We start from the raw sequence: 24,966 nt of genomic DNA, 5'->3' as shown, positions 1-24,966 counted from the left end.
GTTCTGAGCTCTGCCTTGGCTCCAGGCTGCCCACGTTCAGGGTCAGTAGTGCAAGTGTAGAACATTTTCTCAGGGCTCACGTGCCCCTAGGAGAAGCTGTTTCCTTCTTTCCTTGGCGCAGAGACAGAATATTTTGTTGCATTAACTCTTAGAAATATCCCAAGTGTCTTAGTGATTTTCTTTTATTCTTTTGTGTGCATGATTTTCTTTTTAGAGATATTAAATTTTCTTACTTGACTCTCATCATGCTGGACCTTCTTTATCCAAATGAATTTTAGTTTTTGAGGCCATTCTCTTTTTAAGCTCTTCATTTTCACCTCCTTGCGAAGGGAGCTCTTTTAAAATACTGCTGCTACTACTAGATCAGTCTCTTTGCTCTTGTGGAGTTTGCTTGGATGTGGTAAAAGCTGTCGGAGCCAAGGAACCATTGACACAGACAAGGTAAAGAAAGTTGGGTGGAACTGGGGAGCAGTAGACGATCATGGGATGCACAGTCCGGCAGCTGAAGCGGGCCCCGCCCTCACCACAAGGGAGGCCACTGTGCGGGAGAGAGGCAGCAGCTCATTGGGAAGTAGAAACCAGACAGCGAATCACAACAGACTGAGTTTTGAAGGAGAGGAAGAGCAGATTCTGAGATGTTGAGTCAGGATGTGAGAATTTGTCTTTCTTTTTTTTTAACTTTTTTTTTTTTAACAATGCATTTGGACCACTGAGCAACAAGACTGGGAGTCGAATTTGAGATGTGTCCTGCCCCACTACACTGCTTCTTGCTCCATTCTTGTTCGTTTTTAGTATTTTATCTGTGAATTAATATATTACTTTCAATTGTTGCATTATTCCCCCTAAGGAGTTTAGCTTTCGTATTTTAAGTAGAAACAAGATCACTCACACCTGGTCTGGCGCACTTGCATTTAGGACTACTCTTCTGCTTAAAACTGTAACTGGATTATTTGTAGTTCATGGTATGAAGTCATTTAAGTACTTAATAGTATATTTAAAGTGAAAGAAATAGAAATTAAAGACTGAATCACTTACCAAGAAATACCAGGTCAGGTTGATTTATTTTTATAAGACTTAGCAGAGATTTGTTCCTTTCTTTAAAATCAGCTTTGTTTCAATTACCAATTAAGTGGAGTGAACTATTATCAGAAGGCCTATGAGTCAGGCTACAGTAGCATTCTTCCAAGGAAGTCTTTACCGGAGCGGTCATTATGGGGCTCTCTGCTTTGTACCTGCTGATACGGCAGGAGATCCAGAAGGGGTCAGATAAACAAGGCTCCATATTCCTCAAACCTTTTACTTTTTCCTTCTTTCACCTGTTTCCCCCCCAACTTTCATGACTTATGATACACAAAATAGCATGATTGTTCTTCACCCTCAGTGCATTTTTCACATTTTTAATCCAGGTCACAGTTTGCCACAATCCGTAAAAGATACCGAATAAAAATGATTATCTCATGCGAATTTGCTATAGAATTACAAATTGCCATAGAGATATGAGTTATCATTATTATGGCTTATCAGCTATAACATCTTAGCAAAATTATTTCATGTTTTAGGTAGATCTTCTGGTTTCAAGTGACCAAAATCCAATTCAAATTAGCTTCGGGGTGAGGGGCAAATAGGAGGTTTTGGTGGAAGGCTACTGGAGCTTCTTGGTTAACTGTAGTCGTGGTAGGGGTGCAGCCAGACCTTGGTGACGCTGGGCCCAGGGGCTCAGAGCCTGTCAGAACCCCAGCCCTGCTTCTTTTCCTTTCTCTGTGCCAGCTTCACGCTCTGTATAAACTTGTGTTTTTGCTAAGAAGGGAATCAGGGCCAGTGACAGCCGCCAAGCCTCACCACCTGTGACATTCTTCTATTTAGAATATCTTTGCAGAAGAGCTCTGATGGGCTCACCCTTGGTCAGGGACACATCACTAAACCAACTGGCTGTTGTTGTGGGACAGAGTCACATTTCACAGGTGATCCTGGGAGCTTACACTGAGGAGGGGGCTGTTCCAGAGGAAAAGATAGCACTGTGACCCAGACACCCCTGTCGGTGTCTGTCATACCTGAAGTCCCCGAGCTTCCATTTCCTCAGTTATAAATGGCACAGTGATTTTTACGTTGCTGGACTGATATGGTAGTTAGAGCTTATGCTTAACGTGTAAAGAGCCATCATCATTCTTTCCTCCTATTGGTTCTATCAAGCTTCCTCTAGGGTATATCTCTACTCTGAGGCTAAGTAGAGCAAATACCTTAATATTTCATTATTTTGCTTCTAAATCAATCTTTCTCTTCTTAAATATACATTTATTTCTCATAGCCAGCACCTGAAAATTAGTAAACATCTCCACTACAAAACCCACAGAAGAGAGTCAGGAATTTGAAAACTTCTCTGTGGAGGCCTGCCTCTTACTTCTGCTTCTTTATCTTATTTAGAATGTTGGTGTGCCTAGGTGGCTCCGTTGGCTGGGTGTCTGACTCTTGATTTTGGCTCAGGTTGTGATCTTTGGGTTGTGGGATCGAGCCCTGCATCAGGCTCTGCTCTCAATGGGGAGCCTGCTTCTCTCTCTCTCTCCCTCTCCCCTACCTGCTTCCCTTGCCCACACCCTCTCTCTAAAATAAATAAATAAATCTTTGAAAAAAAATTTTTTTTGAAAAAAGAATGTCAAGCTGGGGTGCCTGGGTGGCTCAGTCAGTTGATTGCCTGACTCTTGATTTCAGCTCAGGGTCTTAATCTCAGGGTCGTGAGTTGAAGCCCCATGTTGGGGCTACTTTAAAAAAAAGAGAGAGAGAGAGAGAGAGAGAGAGAAGGTCAAGCTTTGGAGAGCCCAGTGTATCCTTGGGTCTCTCAAAATATCAAGTATAGGTATCCTTCATTTTCTGAAAGTTCATGTTAAGGCACTTCACTTTTACAACAAACCTACATTAGTAATAGCTTTTATTGTCAAAGCAAAATCCTTTTCAGGTTTTTTTCAGTTGGCAAAAGCAGGTACTAATGTATGTCTTTCCTAAAAGCCATGTGGCCTTAATGTAAACTTTGGAAAGCAAAGGGGATAGTCTTTGCTTTATACCATTTTGTCTCAAAGAGGGTTTCGTAGGAATGTTCTACTGTTGGATGGGGAGGGGGCAGAAACATTTGTAGCTTCTTACATATAGTAGAGACTCAAAATTGCTTGAAGGAATGAATTTTTTTTTTCTATATCACTTCTTTTTGTAAAAAATGTATCTAGTCTTCCTGGGTGTTTACCCCAAAGATACAGATGTAGTGAAAAGAAGGGCCATCTGGACCCCAGTGTTCATAGCAGCAATGGCCATGGTCGCCAAACTGTGGAAAGAACCAAGATGCCCTTCAACGGACGAATGCATAAGGAAGATGTGGTCCATATACACTAAGGAGTATTATGCCTCCATCAGAAAGGATGAATACCCAACTTTTGTAGCAACATGGACGGGACTGGACGAGATTATGCTGAGTGAAATAAGTCAAGCAGAGAGAGTCAATTATCATATGGTTTCACTTACTTGTGGAACATAAGGAATAACACGGAGGACATGGGGAGATGAAGAGAAGGGAATTGAGGGAAATTGGAGGGGGAGATGAACCATGAGAGACTATGGACTCTGAAAAACAATCTGAGGGTTTTGGAGGGGTGGAGGGTGGGAGGTTGGGGGAGCCTGGTGGTGGGTATTATGGAGGGCATGTATTGCATGGAGCACTGGGTGTGGTGCATAAACAATGAATTCTGTTATATTGAAAAGAAATTAAGTAAAAAAAATTAAAATATCCTTTAAAAAAGAACAAATATAATGGTTAACTTGCATTGTATAGAATTAGAGGCAAATACTTTTTAAATTAAAAGTTGTTGGATATATAGATTATTGGGATAGACTTTATCTTATGGTTGGGTGAGTTTAAATAGTCCATTTTAAACCTTGTCATGTCTTTGATAGTGACACCAAAGAATAAAATCTCTTTCTATGAAAGCATTCCCAAGGAGCGGGCTCTGCTTCCAAATCAGCCTAGAATTTTTTAGTAAATTAGAAAAAAACTTCATAATAGCCTTTATAATTGCCACTTCAAAATGGGAATTTGGAGTGACACCAAATTATTAATCAGTAAAAGAAAGTAGATTTCAAAAAGGTAATTATTTCAAATTTAACACCTCTTGAAATATATTCTGTTAAATAAATGTAGTCCCTCTTCCCTGTTCTTATTTGTAAGCAATGTGGATAATTCAGGTACCTTGAATCAGAAATCAGAGTCCGATTGGCTTAATAGTTTGGGGCTTACTTCTGGCTCTTGATGATTTTTGTCCTTTATCTTCTTGGAGAAGAGAGGCAACCGCATTCTCTTTAAAGCCCAGAAGTGAATTATTAGTGTAGTTTAACTCTTCTCGAAGAAGCATGTTATGACTTCCCCACATTCCTGGACAGTTAGACTGTAATTCTTGGTTGTTTGAAAAGGTGTTTGAATGTATTTTAAGAAGCTCGAATAAATGACTCTTTTTCTTACAGTTTTGCTTGCTTTTTCAAGCACTAGAATAGTTTCCAGCTCTGACAGTCAGCCGTATGCTGACTGGAGTGAATTTTTTTGGTATGACGAAGTGTTTTGGATGATTTACACTTGACTGCATAAATGTAGCCTCACAAGTTATATGATGTGAAGAGAATTGGTTAAACGTAAACAGGGATTATTTAACTACTAAGAAAATGATAGGTTATTATAGATTGATTTGAGGGTATTGTCATTCAGGGGCTGTCCTTACAAATTAGAGCTCTGCCGATCTGGAAACTTAGTATCTAATAATAATGATGGCTAATGTTTAATGAGCCTTGCACCAGGCTCCTTGTTTTGGGTTTTATATGAATTATGTCATTTAATCCTCCACAAAATTCTAGGAAGTTAGTTCTACAATTGCTCCCATTTTGTAAGTGAGGAAATGGAGGCATTTAAGAAATAAAACCAGTATTCAACCCAAGTAGTTAGAGCACAGAATCCATTGGTACATGTTGTGTTCTTTTGCCTCCCTCAAGGAGGAATTCTTCTAAAATGGAGTGAGGGTTGCCAGTGTAGCTGACTCTTAGTCCCACTAGGCATAAAGGCAAGAAGAGAGGGGCACAGGGTTGTCTGGGACTAGTCCAGCTGGCCAAGGGGAACGGGGGTCTTACGATGCGTGGGGCAGAACCCCCCTCCCCCCTCCATGTGCCTCCTTCTATCCTACTTGGCAAAGGATAAAAGTTACTGATGACTTCACCCTCTATGTGGATAGGAGAACTTGGTCCCTCAAGGGATAAAGGTTTGGGTCAGAGGAAGGAGTACCAGGTCTAGCAGGGGCAGAAGGAGAGTCACAGGTACTCATGATGGCTTTGGGACAGGAGCAGAAACAGACTAGAGCTTCTGCCTTTGGCTTGGGTTGTCTGCTACTTGTTCTTAGCTGGAGTATCTGCAGGTCAAAAAGCACGGCTCAAGCGTAGCCATTTTTCTATTCTCTATAAAAGAAATGTGGTGGTCTTCCCCTTGCTTAACAAGGTTCTGGTGGTTAAGTTTATTACTTAGTCCAGGGGTTGTAAAGTAGAGAGAAATAACTGCTGGATGGGTGGTAGCAGAACCAGAAAAGGAATTAAGATTGCTAATGCCAGGCTGGTTTTGGTTAGAAATGCTTAAAACACTTTTTTTTTATTATTATTTTGATTTTGATTAAAAAACACTATGAGTACTCGTTAGATGTTAAACAGTACAAGATGGTACCTGATGTAAAGTTAAGGCCTTCCTCTGGTCCCATACCAAAATCCATTCTTCCTTTCTTGATAGGTAAACACTATTAACAGTTTCATCCAAAAATTGCATATATATACACACATATATACACATAGGTATATTTTGGTTATATAAGTGGTATTATATTCTACACCTGTATTCTATGAATAGCTTTTCTCTCTGAATAATATGTGTTGGAGATTTTTCCATATTGGTACATATAGGTCTCATTTTTTTTTTAAATGGCTATATTTTAGTCCATAGTAATACATTCTGTTGGCACAAAGTTTTATGGTTGACCAAGTGTTTGCATATATTATCCCTATGGGCCTCATAGCAGCCACTAAGGGAGCTATCAAAAGGCCCAGAGGGGTTGCCTGGTCAGCTAGGAGCCCATGAAGCCTCGGACTCAAACACGAGTCCAGTGTTCTGAGCACTGTGCTGTTCCCCCAATACCCCCATATTCCTTCCATTTAGTGCAGCAAGCACAAATGGAGATTGGCTCTTCAGCAGTAAAAAACAAACAAACAAACAAACAAATGATCTAGAACCCCAGGAAGCCAGACAAAAAGGAAGTATGCTCTTCAGGAAGGTGAGAAAAGAGAATGATCAAAGTTCAGAACTAGAATGGGCTCTTCTGCCCTTACCTTTTGTAGATGAGAGCATGAGGCCAAGAATCCAACAGCTTAGCTGGTTCAAGACCCTCGGGCCATTTTCCTTCTGGAGGCTAGTTCTCAAGGGTGGTGGAGGGGGGCAGGAGACTGTTGACTTTTCCAGGCTCTCTTGTTTTTATTAGCTGGAATGGGGTGTGGACAAGCAGATAGACTGCGAAGTCCAAACACCCTTGAGAAATGAGAAAACTCCTTTCTGAGCATTGTGGAGTGGCTCTCCTGAGAGTCCCCTCATGGGGAGTCTGGCCACATAGACTTGAGCTGTCTGGACACCCACGAAGTGTGGATTTAATACATTCCCACACATTGATTTACTGAGTATCTAACATTCATCGGGATCTTTGCTAGGCCGCAGGGCTACATGTGAGCGAAACTGTCCCCAACCACAAGGACAAGAAAACATGTGAGAGTATCTGTGCTACTTTGGGTGAAATTCACCATGCAAATAAGGGTAAGTAAGTACAAAACAGTTGTCTTTACGTGTAGGTTTACTTTTATCAAACAACCCTTGTGTAATGGTTCATTGGCGATACAATGAATGAACCCATTTGTTTCTACTGGTTGGTAGAATTGTTACTCAAGCTGAGAATATAGACTGGTGGTTATTTCAAAGTCTGACAGACTGTCATTTGGCTGATTTCCTCATTTTCAAAATGGACTTAAAGATAAAAAGAGAATGACTGAATTCCTCTTCGAGTATGCTGGAGGAGTCTTTCGACCATTGAAACAGAAGCTCCTTCGTCTTCTTTCAGGACTAGAATCAGGATGCCTGGGAGGAACTTCATGAGGGACTTCATTTGGGGGTCTCCTGAAGAAGGATGAAACCCCTTATTGAACATTTGGGTGGCCAGAAGCTTAAAGGACGTTCATATTCCACACCACATCAGATCCGAGTAAACACCTCCTTTCCCTTCTCTCTGAAAGCCCCGCACGGAGAGTGCAGAAGTGGGTGTTGGGGGGACATTGTGCTTCTTAGTGACCCGTGGAGTCCAGGACGTAAGCACGATGCAGCTCAGGGTCTCTGAGTTTTGCCCTCTTGCTCTGTTTCCCCCCTCCTCCTCCATTCCCCCTTGCTTCCCTGGCTTTGGACAAGAACACATTGCAATAGTTTCTACTGCTTTTGGACACCAGTGTCTGGACATTAAATGACACTAAGTTGAGAGAAAGCTTGGGGAACTCTCTGGAAACAGTCGAACAGACCAAAGGAGAGGGGTCCGGAGGTTGAGCTGAAGCCTGCCTGGCATTGAACTACTCACACTGGTGGTCACACTGCTCTCCTTTGTGTGATTCTTATCTATTGTCCCAGAAGAAGCAATTTCAGAAAGTCCTTTTCTGGGCTGTAGAACAGCCCTTGCTTATTTGTTGAACCTTCAGAGGCATTACTGAAAGTGGTTCATTGTCTCTGGTGTATTACAGTGAGATGGTGGTCACTGATTTCATTATGTTTTCCTTTATTGCAGCTGTTGGTTTGATCCTGGGCCAGGTGCTTAAAACAATTGTGGTTTTGCAGATGGTAAGGAAGGCTGGACAAGGAAAAGGGATCATGTCGTTGCCCTGGCCGAAATTTTTAGCAGACTGGAGTCTGACAAGGGCAAATAGAGGATTTCCTCTTCATTTTCATTTAGAAAAAGAAACTTTCCAGGACAATTATCCTTCTTAGAATTCCTTTAAATATTTTTTCCTTTAAAAATATCCTTAGATGCAAATAATCTTTTTATTTCCCTTAAAATATGCCAGAATCGGCTAGCTGTAAAAATGTAATTCGGGCTGCATTATTGAGGCATGCCGTTTTTATTTGCATGCCATGACATACAGATGTGGTTGTGAAATAGTTCAAATCATGGCACACTGAATGTCCTCACTGGATTTTTAGGAATGTGTTCACGGAGGCAGCCAAATTTTATTTCATTTTGCTTGGCTCATTGCACTGGCTGTAAATCAGAGAATATTCACTTTAATATCTGAGTCAAAATTTATTTCCAAACATAATACTGCAGTTGTTCTTGTACAGAAAGTAAATTCCTTATTTATTTCCCTAATACCTTGCCTTCTACTCTCTCCTCTATGTTATGTTGGAATGTGCTGAAAGGTCTTCCAGGGAGATTTTGATAAAATATGCCATTATCTACTGCTGAATATATTTCATGTGGTTCATCTCGCATATCTTTAACTTTGGGAGTCTTAGGAATCACAGGTTCTGGAAATAATTTCATTGCTGCTTCTGAAATGCCCTCCTGATGTTATAATATGGTAATTACATTAGGGAGAAGCGTTTTTGTTATAATTTAAAGTGTAACAGTATTTAAACAACTGGCTAGGGGTAGGTATCATTTTTTTTTAAAGATTTTATTTATTATTTATTTGACAGACAGAGATCACAAGTAGGCAGAGAGGCAGGCAGAGAGAGAGAGGAAGGGAAGCAGGCTCACTGCTGAGCAGAGAGCCCGATGCGGGGCTCGATCCCAGGACCCTGGGATCATGACCTGAGCCGAAGGCAGAGGCTTAACCCACTGAGCCACCCAGGTGCCCCTCATGTTCTTTTCTATGTCACCAGCCCTGTGGTGCTATTCCTGGAGTAACAGGACTTGTGAATGAGGCTGACCTGGGCTTTGATCATGGACCTGCCTCTCGTAGCCAAGTGACCTTGAACAAGTTAGTTTCTTGAGGGTCTCAGTTTCTGCTTGAATGACATGGGAGTTACAATGACCTGACTTGTCCATTGTGATGTTTAGATGAGAAAGAGAGCTAAAGTCACCTGGCAGGGTGCCTGGTCTGTGGTGAGCACATGGCCAATACTGCTGGCCCCAGGGGCATTTTTTTTTTTTAGAGGGAATCTGAATAGGTCCACTTAAAATTCATGTCTTTGATTCCTTTCCCCACCCCACCTCATGGAGATGCTTCTTATATATCCAACTTCATTTAAAAAAGTTGTAGTAAAATACACATAACGTAAAATTTCCCACTTTAATCATTTTTAATTTAGTGGCATTAAGTGCATTCACATTGTTGTGCAACTATCACCATGTCCATCTCCAGAACTTTTTCATCATCCCAAATGGAAACTCTATACTCATTGCACAATAAATTCCCCATTTCCCCCTTCCTGCCTCTCCTGATAACTCCTATTCAATTTTCTGTCTCTGTGAATTTGACTATTTTAGGTCCTTCGTCTAGGTGGACTCAGACAATATTGGCCCTTTGGGGTCTGGCTTATTTCCCTTAGCATGTCTTCAAGGTTCATCTATGTTGTAGCATGTACCCAAATTTTATTTCTTTTGAAGACTGGATAAAGCTCCATTTTATGTACTTACCATATTTTTAATCTATTTGTCTGTCAATGGGCATTCGAGTTGTTTCCAGCTCTTGGCTATTGTGAATACTGGTGCTATGAACATAGGTGTACCAGTATCTGTTTGAGTCTGTGCTTTTCGTTCTTTTGGGCAGATACTCAGAAGTGGAATTTCTGGCTCATATGATCTCCAACTTCATTTTGACAAGCCTCCCAGACTTCGGGACTACATTTTTAATAATAGTTTGTTGGGTAGTTGCTTGTTGGTGTGCTACTGAAATCTCAAATACAACATGTTTCAGAATTTTCTACACATCTTCTTCCCACCCCACTCCCAAATCAGATCCTCTTTTTGATTAATGATAAGAATAACTTGTGAGACATCCTGACACAAGCTACCAGAATCTTTGAGCTCCTTTTCCTCCTGTTCCTCCTTCTCTAGCCCTAAGAATTTGGCAAAGCTAATTTAAGTTTTTTTTTTTTTTTTTTTTTTTTTTTTTTTTTTTTTTGCCTCTTCTCTCTGTCTTGTCTTCTCTAATACTCAGAGACAATTAATGCATATTTTGGTCTTTTTTTTCCATTGGCATTACCTTGAACATTTTTAATCCTTCATTTTCTAATGAAAATCCTCTATTTTGAACTCTCATTTCCATAACAAATTCTCTTAGGACCAAGTTTTGCTCTCGTGGACCTGAGTTTTAGGGTCTGGGTATTGCAGCCATTGCTTTGGGGTCATCATCTTCTCAGTCATTACTTCCTTTATAGGACTCCAACCTGCCCCCTCCAAAGGCCTGTGTTCCAGATGGGATTGGGGGGTGCAACATAAAGCTTTAGCAACTCCATTTTGTTCAGGTAACAAATACTTGCTGAGCTCCACTGTGTGCCTGAGAATGTGTTGGGCACAGGACAGAGGGTGATAAATGAGATGGATGTAGTCCATCTGCTATCAAGCCTGTAGTCACCTGGGGATTTTGAGGAGCAGTTAAAGTCCAAAGTAGTAAGCTCTGTGATAGGACAAAAGCTAGGCATCATCAGAGGGGCAGAGAGGAACCCCAGAGGATTTGCTATGTTGACTGACCCACCTGAAAGACTAATGGGAGTCATTTGGGCTAAGAGTAGGGGAAGTGTGTTCCCACAAGAAAGAACGGTGTGTGCAATCGGGGGTGGGGTGGGGAGGAGAAGAGTATGTTAGAATGGGACATGGTTAGAACTTAGAGAGTGGTAAGAGGTAAGGCCAGAAAAGGCGGTTGGGCTGATAAGGAACAGCTTGGTAAGCTGTTTTAAGGCATTTAGATTTTATCCTTAGAACTTTGAGGAGCATCAGAATAGTAAAGCAGGGTAGTGGCTTGGTGGTGTAGGATTTTAGCAGAATCACTTGGCAACACCGTGGGGAATGGTTGGCAGGGGAAGGCTGGAGGCAGGGGGTGGCTTAGTGGACTGCTGTGATATTCTGGGCTGGGGAGGGTATGAATTCTGGTAGGGGTGGTGGGCCCAGGGAAAAATTGATTTTTCTTTGAAAAAGAATTTAAAAATAATAGATTTGATCAGTGTGTGCATGTGTGAGAGGGTTCGAGTGAGGAAGAGGGTGGAGAGTCTTGAAATAACACCAGGTCTCAGGCTTTGTGGCGTGGTTGAAAAAAGGGAAGAGACTGGTGAGGAAAGACGACCATCAGTTGGTTGTGTTTGGGACACATCCGTCTTGAAGAGGCTATGAAAAAGTCAAGTCTAAATGGACCGACCGTAGGCAGGTAGGTATATGGGTATGAAGCACTGCCAGAACGTGCTGAAAGAAAAGTGTGGCGACAGGAAAGATACCCAAGTTTCTCTCAGGATACTGCTTGTTTTATTTTTTTCAGCTTTATTGAAGCATAATTGACACATTATAAGATATTGAAAGTGTTCATTGTGATGATTTGGTGTACCTGTATTTTGTGAAAGGAAACCCTCCAGTAAATTAGTTAACACATCCATTACCTCATGTATTTACTTTTTTGTGGCGAGAACATTTAAGTTCTGCTTTCTGAGGAGATTTCCATGATACATTACAAGTATCATCAGCTCTAGTCACCATGTTCTACCTCAGAGCCTTAGACCTTCTTAGTCTCAAGATTCCACACAAGTGACACCATGTAGTATTTATTTCTCTGTCTGGCTTATTTCACTTAACATAATGCCCTCCAGGTTTATCCATTTTGTCACAAATAATAGGATTTCTTTCTTTTTTAAGACTGAATAATATTCCAATATATTTATATGAATACATAAATGCCACCTTTCCTTTTTTCATTTATCTGTCAACAGACACTTAGGTTGTTTCCATGCCTTGGCAATTATGAATAATACTGCTGTGAACATGGTAGTATAGTTAATGATTTTGTTTTCTTCTGTTAAGGACCCAGTACCAGAAACATTAGATCATAGGGTAGCTCTATTCTTAATTTCTTGAGGAACCGCCATACTGTTTTCCACAGTGGCTGCACCAGTTTGCGTTCTCACCAAACACAGTGCGCAAGGGCTTCCTTTTCTCCGAGTCCTGCCCTACTTGTTTCCATTTGGTATGTTTTATATTTCTTTTGAAGCTCTATGGGTCATTGATTATTTTTGTAGCTAGCAAGTGTCATCTTTCTATGTGTTGGCAACAATGCAAAAACACCTGCTACTGACAGAGGGTAAAATAGGAAGAAAAGGGTAAAACAAAAAGATGAGAGAAAGAATCCCGGAGAACTGTGGGTACGATGTGAGCCCATCTGCCGGCCCAGGAGCTGGGGGTTGGCCTGGTGGTTTCTGCTCCTCAGGCTTTCTGTTTAGGTTTCATTCGTTCCCTCTTAACTCCCAGTTATTCAGACCCCACATCAGTCCGAAGGTGTTCTTTTTATTTTTTTGGTGGGCAACGAAATAGTGATTATTTCTCCAAAACGTCACCCGAGCCTCACGTCTTGGCTTTGGCCTTCTGCATTTCATCTAGGCCTGTGTGAAAGGCATGTTGGAGCTGGTCTGGTCACAGGTACATGGAGTTCTTCAGTGTCTTCCGTGAAAACACTATTTTATTCATACAGTTGGTGTGAGTTTTTTTTTTTTTTCATTTAATTAGCTCTACTTCAATAGGGTAGGATTTTTACAAGCATTGTTTTCCCAAGAACAAATAATAAAGTTTAAAGTGAAGTTTCCTCTTAAAGCAACTAACTTTTTGATTGCTCCAGTAGCTTTCATAACACACCTCTGCTGGGGTGCCTGGGTGGCTCAGTTGATTAAGTATTTGACTCTTGATCTCAGCCCAGGTCTTGATCTCAGGGTCCTGAGTTTAAGCCCTGCCCAGTGTGGAGCCTACTTAAAACAAACAAACAAACAAACAAACAAAAACACACCTTGATAAAATTATTATGCTCAAAGAACAAAAAACTACCCTGCTGTTACCCTTCTCTGACATCAGGTGAAGACTTTTAAATAGTTGTTAAGGGTATTTAGTTAGGGTACTAAACTTTCGATCGTACATCAAATCCGTACCTATTCATTTTTTCTTGTTACCGGTTCAGCAATTCTAAATTTTAATGTAGTTAGAGCAGGAGAAAATCCACTCTGTCACCAAAGGTTTGCATTACAAACATGATTCTGCAGGGCATCTCTTTTCTTTCTTGTTAAGGGGTGAATTCAATTGCACAAGTCCAGTGTATTTTATCTATTTAAACGTGTTAGCTCAGGAATTTCACTTGGGTCTATAAAGATACACATCTACGGTGATAACGAATGCAAACATAACCTTTCACCAGTTGGCCTCTGATCTAATTCAGTTATCCCATCCTCTGGCTTGCAAAACAACTGGTTTTTGAGAGAAAAGTGAATCAAAATTAATTTTCGGTTTCAATGATTCTTGACCGTTTTCTTCTGAGACTTAACATAGACGCGTTTTTTTTAGAGGTAAAATAAATCAGTATGTACAACATAAACGTCATAGGAGACCAAACACTGAAAGTTTCTTTGCGGTGTTAGAAGACGGCAACTTTTGCTTAAAGTGAATGTCTACCCAGGTAAATTTTGTTTCTGGTCCTATGATTTCCTCAGCTTGTCCCCGTTAACAAGGGCAGTTCGAAACATAAAAATCGTGCCTGGATATTTGAGGCAGTGTGTGGTCTCTTATTAAAATGGTCAGTTTACAATTTTGCTGGCTAGTTGGCTGCTTCCTATTAGGCAAAAGAAGAATGCAACGTGTTCATTTGATCCGAAACCTATTTATGTGGTAGTTTTTATAATGTATACCTAAAGATGGCGAAGCAAGTTTTATGAGACCAGACTTTCTTGTTAAGGTCCCACTCCACCCTATTCTAATTGAGACTGACCCTAAAATTGAATAAAGAACAAAGAGTTCTGTAGTGAACACTTCAGGACGTGTCGCATCTTGCCCTTGGAAACAGAGACACAGATGATCTGAATTAGAGGGTGCAGTATTTCCTCATCTTTTTTTTTTTTTTTTTTTTTGAGAATGGGAAACATTTTATAATTGTCCATATCATCTCCATAGTCTAAATTCAGGCATAAGAATTTAGACTTCTGTAAATGAACTTCTTCATAAAAACATGCCAGTATTTATTAATTTGTGGAGTTTAACATTTCCCACATTAGAAACCAGACTTCTTTTGAGGGATAAAGAAATGGAGGTGACACCTAAATCTTAGAGCAGAAATGTCTTGTGGGCAGTTGGCTATATGTACCCAGAACTCAGAGAAGAGGGTTGGGCTGGGAGGACAACTCTGCAAATCATCTCAGTTTATGACCGAGGAAGCCGGAGCCATGGAATAAATTCTCTTGTGGGAAAATCTGGAGTCATAAGAAGAGCCTGACACTGAGCCCTGTCCTGCTCTAGCTTAATGTTGGGTGGAGGAAATCTGCAAATAACACTGGGAAGCCACAGCCTGACGGGTACAGCCCGACGGGTGGAAAGAGCCCAAGGGAGTTCTGCATTATGGAAGCCAAGGGAAAAGCATGTCTCGAGATGAAGGGAGGAATTGTCGGATGCTCTGATAGGCCAAATATGATGCGGGCTGGAAATATCTGTTGGCTTCAGCAATCGGGGTCATTTGATGGAAGGATTTAAGCAGCTCTTGCGGGGCAGCTAAGGTAGAAACCAGGCGTGGGTTGAGCTAGGCAGCAGATGTGAGGAAAGAGCAGACCTCAAGTGTGTCGACCTTTCTGAGGAGCTGAACTGAGAAGAAGCGTGGGATGTAAGATGAAAATCTGAGAGGGACGTGAGGTCCAGAGAGACCTTTTGTGGGGGGCACCGTTGCACGTGATGAACGTGAATGAGAAAAGGCATTTGAGCAAGAAGGACGCAGTAAACAAGAAGTGAAAGAAAGAGGATCAATAATAAAGCAACAGTAGCGACAACAATGTTTTTTATAAGACCCTGACAGGTGTTCTCACATCGAAGTCTTAGAATAGTGCCACATAGCGGGCGCCATTATTTTCTCCAGGTGAGAGAGGGGTGAGACCTAGAGATGTTAACTACCCTATGCAGCCTCCTCCAGCTAGTAAGTGAAGGACTAACTTACCAACCTGAGGACTGAACTTTGCTTCCATCCCAGCTCACCGCCCCCAACTGGAATGTAGATGTTCAGGGCTGTGTTTGAATAGTTACCTAAAGGTTTTCTCATTTCTGATTTAAGAAAGGCCACTTTAAAACTCTATGAAAGTTCTTACAGTGTTGTTCCAACAAGAATTTTAGCTCGTGGTGTGGGTCAAAGGGAAAAAAAAGCGCCTTATTTGCTGAAGATAATGTGTGAGTATAATAGATAGAGCCTTGTGCCCTCAAGTATAAGACATATGAACTGAAGGTGATTTGCCCAAAGAACTCCGGAAGCAGTTGGTTGAGGCAAAAATCAAGTTTAGGAGAGTTAAGCCGCCCCGCCACCCCTCCCCCCAACCCCCCCCCCCGGACTTGGAGAAGGACAGCAAAGGGATGGTATGAGGAGGTAGTAGCACAATCAGGCCAAGTAAGTGATAGGAAAACTTTCCCCCAGTGGCTTCCCTATAGCTTTGGACTGGCTACGTTTCCTAAAATAATATTAATTTTGTCCTTTTGCTTTTCATAGGACATAATGACTACATGTGTCCAGCTACCAACCAGTGCACGATTGATAAGAACAGAAGGAAGAGCTGTCAGGCCTGCCGGCTCCGCAAGTGCTATGAAGTAGGCATGATGAAAGGCGGTAGGTACCTCCCCCGACGCAGAGCGCCCGTGGGCAAAGGGTGTCCCTGCCTGGCCCCCTGTGCTGGCTGCTTTGGTCCCAACGACCGTGGCAGTGCCGTGTTTTCCCTTCAAATTAGTTGTTTATTCCTATTTCTATTTTTCTTTACAACACAAGTATTTTTATAACATTTTTTTTTAATAGGAAGTGCCTGGAACTGGAGATTCTAACATGCCATTTTGTGTTTTATATTTTAGATGTAAATACTTATATTTTAAATCAGAGGTGTGTGGGAGGTGGCGGTGGAAGGAAAGGAAGAGTGCCCGGTGAATTATTCTAGAAATACTTTTCAGTGACTGTTTATATTGCTAATGCTAGAAAACAATGTCGGAGACGAAGCTTTCCCTAAGTGTGAGAGAGAAAAATCTTATTTATGATCTAACAATCTCTGAACATCCCTCAGGGAATTTGAATTTCAATCAAGAGGCAGCTTTTTCCTTTAGACATTGAGTCAGCCCGTAGCTCCCATAACCTGGGCATCTAGTCTGGGGCTGGGAGCAGTGGAATGATTGTGGAGCGCTAGCAGATCAGGAGACACTCGGGCTTCGTGCCTCCATCTTTGTGGCTGCCTGCGTGTGCACGTGCATGAGTGTGTGCGCGTGCATGAGCGTGTGTGTGCACGTGCATGAACGCGTGCGTGCATAGGTGCGGTTTTCTGTCTCCTCACATACCCATTTTTCCAGTTTTCTTTTACGGAAATCTAGTGTCTGGTTCTGAGGGTATTGCCTGCTCTGTAGGTGTGGTTGCCTGACCTTGTGTTCTTTGGGGATCTAGTCTTGAGGAGTAAGATGCCAGTCTTGGGTAACTTCCCAAATACTGGGAGAGAACAAACAGAAAATGTGTAACTAAAGTCATGGTGCTTTCAGTGTTTTAGGAGGATAAAAGGGGAGAGAGGGACCTAGGATTGTGTTGTATCGCCTGCTGACTGTAATGGGGGAAGAGCTTTTTGAAGGAGATGGGGACTGAACATGAATTAAGGAGAAGGGGGTTACAATGAAAAAAAAAAAAGGTGGTTGTGCAGGTGGAGAGCAGCTAGCCTTTAGCTTGGTAATACTTGGCTAAAAGGGGAAGCAGAAGGGGAACCAATAATCTGGTTGGAAGGAAGTTTACAGTCAAAGATTCCTGAGTTCTCTGATCACAGATAAGCCTGCAGGGTGGGATTTTAAATACAGCATTTGGAATAAATTCTCTTGATGAACAGACGAAATATTGAATTTACTCATTGTGTGAGGTGTGACTATATGTCTTGGATGTCTGAAAAAGCAGCTTTAACTTGAAGGGTAATTAATTCCAAGAATTTAACAGCCACATTCAGAAAATGACACTTAGAGTCATAAATGGATTAAATATTTAAGGAATTCATTTTTCTTTGCGCCGTTAGAGAATTAGTCAGGCTTAATTAAACTCACAAAAAGCTTCTTAAGGTAACTTGAAAAGTGACAGGAATATAACAGCTGCATGTAAAAAGTTTAATTTGAATCAACGGAGTCCGAGTTTAATGTGCTTCTTTGATGACTGTAAGTAGTCTAAGCCCAGCCTCTTAGGTTCTATCTGAAAGCTGAAATAATCAACTCATGAATATGTCCAAAGCATTTTTTCCTTTGAGGGTACCCATATGCTGACCCCACTTCATAAAAAGAATTGTTTTTGGGTTTTTTTGAAGATTTTATTTATTTATTTGAGAGAGAGAGAGATCACAAGTAGGCAGAGAGGCAGGCAGAGAGAGAGGGGAAGCAGGCTCCCTGTTGAGCAGAGAGCCCGATGAGGGGCTTGATGCAGGTCTCGATCCCAGGACCCTGAGACCATGACCCAAGCCAAAGGCAGAGGCTTAACCCACTGAGCCACCCAGGTGCCCCCAAAAGAATTCTGTTTTTCCTGATTTATATCCAAATAAAGTCTGGCTATATAAATATAAATTATGCATACTTGTTTTTAATCTAACAAAAATTTTAATATGCAGAGGCAAAATGAGAGTCTTCCCACTGTTTTCAAATAGAACTCTAGATAATCCGACTACACCCAGGCAGTCTGTGTGTACATGCATACACTTGTACAAGCGTATTTATGACTAAAATGTGTATCTGTGTTAGTTTGTTGCCGTATCAGTCTGCTTGGCCTGCCATAACGAAGTCTACAGCCTGGGGGGCTTGAATAACAGAAATCAATTTTCTCACAGTTCTGGAGGCTCAAAGTGCAAGACGAAGGTGTTGGAAAATCCAGTTTCTGGTAAGACGTGTCTTCCAGGCTTTTAGATAACTGCTTTTTCAGTGTGTCCTTTTCTCTGTGGGCACACACATAGAGGGAGCATTCTCTCGTGTGTGTGTCTCTTCTTACAAGGGTGCTGGTCCTATTGGATTAGGATCCCACCTTTACAACCTTGTTTAACCTTTAATACTCTCATGGAGGCCTTATCTTCAAATACAGTCACACTGCCTGGCTTCAACATAGGAATTTGGGTGGGAAATAATTTAGTCTATAACAGCTGCTGTATCAAAATACTATAGATTGGGGGGCTTAACCCACAGAAATTTATTTTCTCACAATTCTGGAGACTGGGAAGTCCAAGGTCAGGGTGTCAGCAGGTTTGGTCTCATCTGAGGGTCTTCTCCTTGGCTTACAGATGGTCACCTTCTTACTGTGTCCCCACATGGCCTTTTTTTTTTGTTTTTTCCTGTACTCACACATTCTTGGTGTTTTTCCTTTTTCTTCTAAGGTCACCAGTCCTGTTGGAATAGGGCCCCACCTGTGTGACCTCGTTTGATCTTGGTTATCTCTTTAAAGACCCTGTGTCCAAATATCATATTCTAAGGTACTGGGGTTAGGCTTCAACACGAATTTTGAGGGGAACAAAATTCAGGACATACCAGTTATCTCATAAAGACTTCTCAGTGGTTATTCAGTATCTGTCTACGTATAATAAGAGCATGTGTATTTCTGGCAGTTTATATATGTGTGTGTAAGTTTTATGCCAAGCTTTAAAGTTGTAAAATTATAGGCTGTGCAAACATCTCATTTTAATTATATGTATAAAGCATTTGCCCTTAACACAATGTAATTTATTATATTTTCTACAACATGAAATACCACATATAACCTCATGACACTTTGTATAACAACTCTCCAAATCCCATTGAATAAAGACTTAATTTACAATCGGAAGTACAAATATAACTATAAAGTTTGAAATTACTTTGTAAAAACAGTAGTGACTAAATAAATCTTTATAACATTTCCTACTGGTTTCGTAAGAATCCAGTTCCTTTCTTTTTTTTAAATTTTATTTTACTTTTTCAGTGTAAGAATCCACTTTCTTAACCAGGCTGGATAGCAATTAGATCAGTGAATCTCTACCTATAACATCAAATGATTAGTTTCAGATTAAAGAGAGAACCGTATACCTATATTCCCTATTTTTATAGCAAGACCGAGTAAATTTACTGAATGTTCTAAAGATCTGAAAGAGTACATGACTTATCTACATGAAGAAATTATTTGAATCTGTTTCGATGCCTATATTACCCTGAAAATCACAACATCATTATTAGATTGGGTTCTGAGCCTTGGTAGTTCCGTAAGATACAGGATTTAAGTGCTCTGGGGAATGCATTTCCTGATTGTAGCACATGTGCAGATCTTTCTGTCTCAGCCGCATTTTCCTTCCCAACCGCAGATTCACGTCTTTTCTTCGGGGAGGCTATGTTGGTTCCCGGTGTTCTACCTTTCACAGCCCTCAGTTCTTCTCAACTTACCATAATTATTACTGTTAGTGATTCAGCAACTGTCCATAAACTCCATGATGGCAGGGATTCTCTCTATCTTGTTTACTGAGTTAGCACTAAACAAGTCACAAAATAAGTGTTCAAAACCTTCTTTCTTTCTTTCTTTCTTTCTTTCTTTCTTTTTTGCATGAAGTGATGATTTAATTCATTTAATTAGTTATTTGTGTATTTCTTACATGTGAGCTATTATGGAGCACCATGAATAAGACCCAGTCCCTTCCAGCACTGTCCTCGTGGTACAAAAAGGACATTTGCATATGAAAAGTCCAGAAGACAAGTTGAGAGAGGTTGGAAGACGAAGATGATAATGAAAGATGAGTGGCCAGTGGAAGTTCAGAGCTTTAACCAACCACTCCTGGGTTAGTCCAACCCAGGATATTACTCAGACTATCTGATTCCCAAGGCATATATAAGGCGCATATATATATATTATATTTAAGATTTATTTATTTATTTTAAAGAGGGGAGGGGCAGATGGAGAGGAAGAGAAACCCACAAGCAGACTCCCTGCTGAGCACAGAACCTGGCATGGGGCTTGATCCCAGGACCCTGAGATTATGACCTGAGCCAAAATCAAAGGGCTGGATGCTTAACCAAATGAGCCACCCAGGTGCCCCCAGGTGTACATTGTTCTCAAAGAATCTGCTGTTCTAGTTTGGTTTGGTGCAAAGGGAGAAGACTTCAGGGGTGGAATTCTTGGTACAAATACTGCTCCTCCTCAGACTTGCTGAGCAATCCTGTTATAGTCACTTTTATGAGCTTCATTATCCTCAGATGTGAAATAAAAATAAATAAATTCTACTTAACAAGTTTGTTACAAAAGTTGTAATTCATAACATATAAAAGTACTTTATAAATTTAAACTACCACCCAAGTGTTAGCTATTATGTCTTTTCTTCCCCCCCCTCTTTTTTTTTGTTGTTGTTGGAAGAAAGAGAATGGTAATTTCATCACTTATAGTGGGTATAAACATCTAATTCCCTTGGAGGAATAAAAATCTGGCTCAGACACATCTTCTTTTTTGTTTTTTTATTTTTGGTGTGTATCCTGGATATGGTTTCATGATGAGTGAGATTTGTTGTGCTTTTTATTTTTTTTTTTATTTTTTTTTATTTTTTTTAAGATTTTGTTTTATTTATTTGTCAGAGAGAGAGAGAGAGAGAGCAGAAGCAGGCAGAGGCAGAGAGAGAAGCAGGTTCCCTGCTGAGCAAGGAGCCCGATGTGGGACTTGATCCCAGGACCCTGGGGATCATGATCTGAGCCGAAGGCAGTGGCTTAACCGACTGAGCCACCCAGGCGTCCCTGTGCTTTTTATTTTATGATGTCAGAGATCTACACAAACTTGTTGAAATTCTTTCCTCACAATAGACTCAGAAGTGTGTTGGTAGCAAAGTTTTCATTTTTCTCCTGAGGAAATTGGCACACAGAAATTAATTGATGCAGGAAATTAATTGATGGACATGCACTCTGGTTATGTTTTCTTATAACTGGTTATGTTTTCTTATAATGCATTAAGAAGAAATTTGAAGGGGAGTAGGAGATACAGGCTTCCAGTTATGGAATGAATAACTCACGGAATGAGAAGCACTGCATAAGGAATATAGTCAATGCTATGCTAACACCAATGTATGGTGACAGATGGTAGGTATACTTGTGTTGAGTGTAGTGTCATCTATAAACTTGACAAATCATTATGCTGTACAGCTGAAACTAATGTAACATTATGTGCCAACCATACTCAAATTAAAAAAAAAGATGAAATTTGAAAGAAAGAAATATTGACTAGTTTTTATTTTGATAACAGTGCTATGATTTAATTTTGAGAACTACTCCAAAACAGTAAATAAATTAATGTTATAATTTTAAAGTGAAAAGATAAGATACTAATAATATAGATGGGGAGATGTATGTTATGTGTCCAGAATAACTTAGAAGCCCGAAGAAGAATTGGAAAGTACAAATTTCCTTATTTCCTAAGTTAAAAATTTATCATTATGAGTGGCTATAATTCATTGTACTGAAGGGTTAACTCCCAATCCAGAAAATTAGTTTTCCCTTAATTGTATATTGGCTATCTTTAACCAAAAATAATCAACTGATTATTTTCTTTTTTAAAGATTTTATTTACTTATTATTTATTTATGAGAGAGAGAGACAGAGAGAGAGAAAACATGCATGGGTGAGCGCACCAGTGGGAGCCTGGAGAGGGGCAGAGATGAAGGTAGAGGGACAAGCAGACTGCTCAGAGTACAGAGCTGGATGAGGGCTCCATCCCATGACCCTGAAATCGACCCTGAGATCCTGACTTGAGCGGAACCCAAGAGTAGTACCCTTAACCGAATGAGCCACCTAGGTGCCCTAGTAATCAACTCTTTATTAGTATTAATGATGGTAGCACCAAATCAACACATTGAGAATGTAAATGTGAGGTTCTTTCTTGGGATCTTCCAGTAATTCGTGTGAGAATTATAACTGAAGGCAGGATTAGGGGTTCATGTTTAGGATTCAAGTTCAGAAAAACGTTTAAAAAAAAGCTAGTTTCTCTTGACCAAAGAGATTCTGGATGTTTTAAATAGCAACCTATATATCTATGCTATTAGAATATTATTTTACTAATTAATATTTTGGATATTTAATTTATTAAAAATTTCTCCTATATGATCATTTTTCATTTGCAGGCAAAGAAATATTCTGAATCCAGTCCTTGAATCATATATGGGACTTAAAAGGTTAATGAATCCAGTGCTTTTCCACATTTAAATCCATCATTTGCTTCTACCAGCAGTAGCATATTCTCTGTCTATAAGACAGGTGAAAGCTGATTTGACGTAACCTCTTTTCACTCAATTTGGTGTTCCTGAGAAACCCAAAGGAACCCCAGGACTCTAAGGAACACAGTTTGCAAACCACTGATCTAATCTAATTCCTTCATCTTCTAGATAAGAAAACTGAAGCTAGAAAGATTATATGACTTGATCAAAGTCTCAGAATACTTAGCAGAAGCATTGAGCCTAGAATTCTAGATTCTAGACTCAGAGTACTTTCCTTTTCCAGCATACCTCTTTACTGGGAGTACTCCATGCTACCACTCACATTTAACGTGAAAAATAATTGACTAAAAATATGGGTGGCATATAACTAAGTTAAGGCACACAAACACATATATATACTCCAGAGAGAAGAAATCCAGAGTGAAAGAAACCACCTTTATTTTATTCTTCCAGATGACATGGTGGACACTAAGACTTCGGTGATCTGTTGACCTGGGGAGCTAAGGGAATTAGGCTCATAGCTAACCTGTGAATAGCTCTCTCTTTCTGCCTTTAATGTGATGGCAGCAATAGCAGTAGAAGGGAATGTGGAATATGTCAGGGCTAACTATGAATCTAAAAGAAAAGGGGAGGTAGGTAATGGTGACATTGGGGTCCATTAATTTAGCATAAACAAGAACAATGCGATCACTACAAGAATGAGAACTAGTGAGAATTAGTCATTCTGTCCAAATGTTGGTAAAAGTGAAAGAGATGTCCTGATATATCATGCCCTCAAGCTGCCCAATGGGGTAGAGGCAGGTCAGCATCTGTGACTGTTAGTTCAGCTGGGTGAAGCATGATGGCGGGTAGCCCAGTGCTTCCATCCTTGTAAGAACTATGCTATCTTCAGACCTCTTGGCATAGATGGAACAACTTTTTTACAGATTTGGCAGAGTATGATGGGATCAGCTCAATTCGAAGATTGATACCAAAACTTCTTTTGTCAGGGTTACCAATGACCTTCGTGTTGCCAAATCCAACAGTCCATTCTCAGAACTTTCCTTGACCAGTTAGCAGCCTTTGACACAATAGTTAATTTTCTCCTTAATCTACTTTCTTTACTTGGCTTCCAGGAAAATACACTCTTTGTTTTTCTTCCAACCCTCCTGATCACTCCTTTTATGTCTTCTTGGTGTGTTTCTCATCATCTTCACTGATTCTGGAGTGGCCCAGGGTTCAGTCTAAGGACCTCTTCTGTTTTCTGTCTGTATTCCTTGTTGGTATCCTCTAGCCCAAGGGCTTTAAATACCTTTTATATGCTTAGATCCATGATCACATATAATAGGCAGTCAATAAATAGTTGTACTGTGAATGAATTACTAGAATGAATGAGTAAAATGGAAAGTACATCATTATAACTGTAGAGCTATGTATAGATGGAGAAGAGATTGAGTTTTTTGTTTGTTTTTAATTAAGGGAGACTATCGGCTTGGAATGGAAAACCTGCAGTACAGCAGTTAGATTTTACTTATCCAGTTAGCAGAACCTCATCAATGGCAAGCAACAGTAACCATCTAGTACATATCAGGGAGATCACCTAGGAGACTGCTAAGATTAGCTGGGTTCACTCGTATGTCTGGCAATCAGCTGGCTCTTTTGGCCAGTGCAGCTGGGAGGAACTCGGTTTGGTTTCACGTGTTTCTCATCCTCCAGCAGGCTCATGCAGGCATATCCTCATGGTGACGGCAAAGGCACAGAGGACAACAAGCCCCAGATCACAAGCCCATTTCAAGCCTTTGCTTGCATTATCTGATGATATCCGGTGGGCCCAAACAAGTCAAATGGCTGCGTCCTTAGGCTTCGTAAGGGGGGTGGGGAGGGTGTGGGGGAGAGATTCGGAGTTACATGCTAAGGTTGAGAAACTGGGGCCATTTTTATACTTTATCACAATCAGAAAGATGAGCTTTTCAGATTTTGGACTGAAAAATAATTGTAGAATCATAGAATCTCAGAAGTGGAGGAGACCAAAGAGTAATCTTGTATGTAGGAATCTTGTAGGTAGCATTCCTGATAGCTTATGTTGGAGTGCTGAAAACAGATGTGCATTTTATTTTCATGCCTCTCTTATACATATGATGAAGTGAGTTAGAAAAACCCAGAAGCAGATGTGAGCCAGTATTCCTGGAGAGATACGGGCTAGTTTCCGATAGGCTAGTTTTCACTCATTTATTCAGATGTGGGTTTAGTGCATGCATGTGTATGTTACAATTGCTTATGAATGCAAAATAAAAAGGAGTTAAGTGTAAGGCTATTTAATTTTTCAGTGGAAGGTTCCTGCATACATAAAATTAACCAAAGAACACTGACAGTTATACTTTTATTTGTATTTAAGTTATAGGTAGAATACTGTGTTAATACTTTTAATACTAAAATAATTTGATGGCTATTTTAGAGGTCAGTTTAGTTCTTAAAGGATGGAAAGGGGGATCTTC

At 40.5% G+C, this 24,966-nt stretch overlaps 1 protein-coding gene across 1 annotated transcript in view; it reads left to right on the top strand.

Annotated features, from left to right (window-relative positions):
* The window catches only part of ESR1 (estrogen receptor 1), a 284,811-nt gene that overhangs the window by 49,349 nt on the left and 210,496 nt on the right, over positions 1-24,966 (top strand). The window contains exon 4 of the mRNA XM_080805615.1: positions 15,787-15,903. Coding sequence (XP_080661741.1) covers positions 15,787-15,903 — 117 coding nt within the window. The remainder of the gene's footprint in view (positions 1-15,786; positions 15,904-24,966) is intronic.

This window comes from Martes martes, assembly GCF_963455335.1.
Source record: "Martes martes genome assembly, chromosome: 6".
NCBI classification, from domain to species: domain Eukaryota; kingdom Metazoa; phylum Chordata; class Mammalia; order Carnivora; family Mustelidae; genus Martes; species Martes martes.
This window is presented reverse-complemented; position numbering and strand designations above follow the sequence as displayed.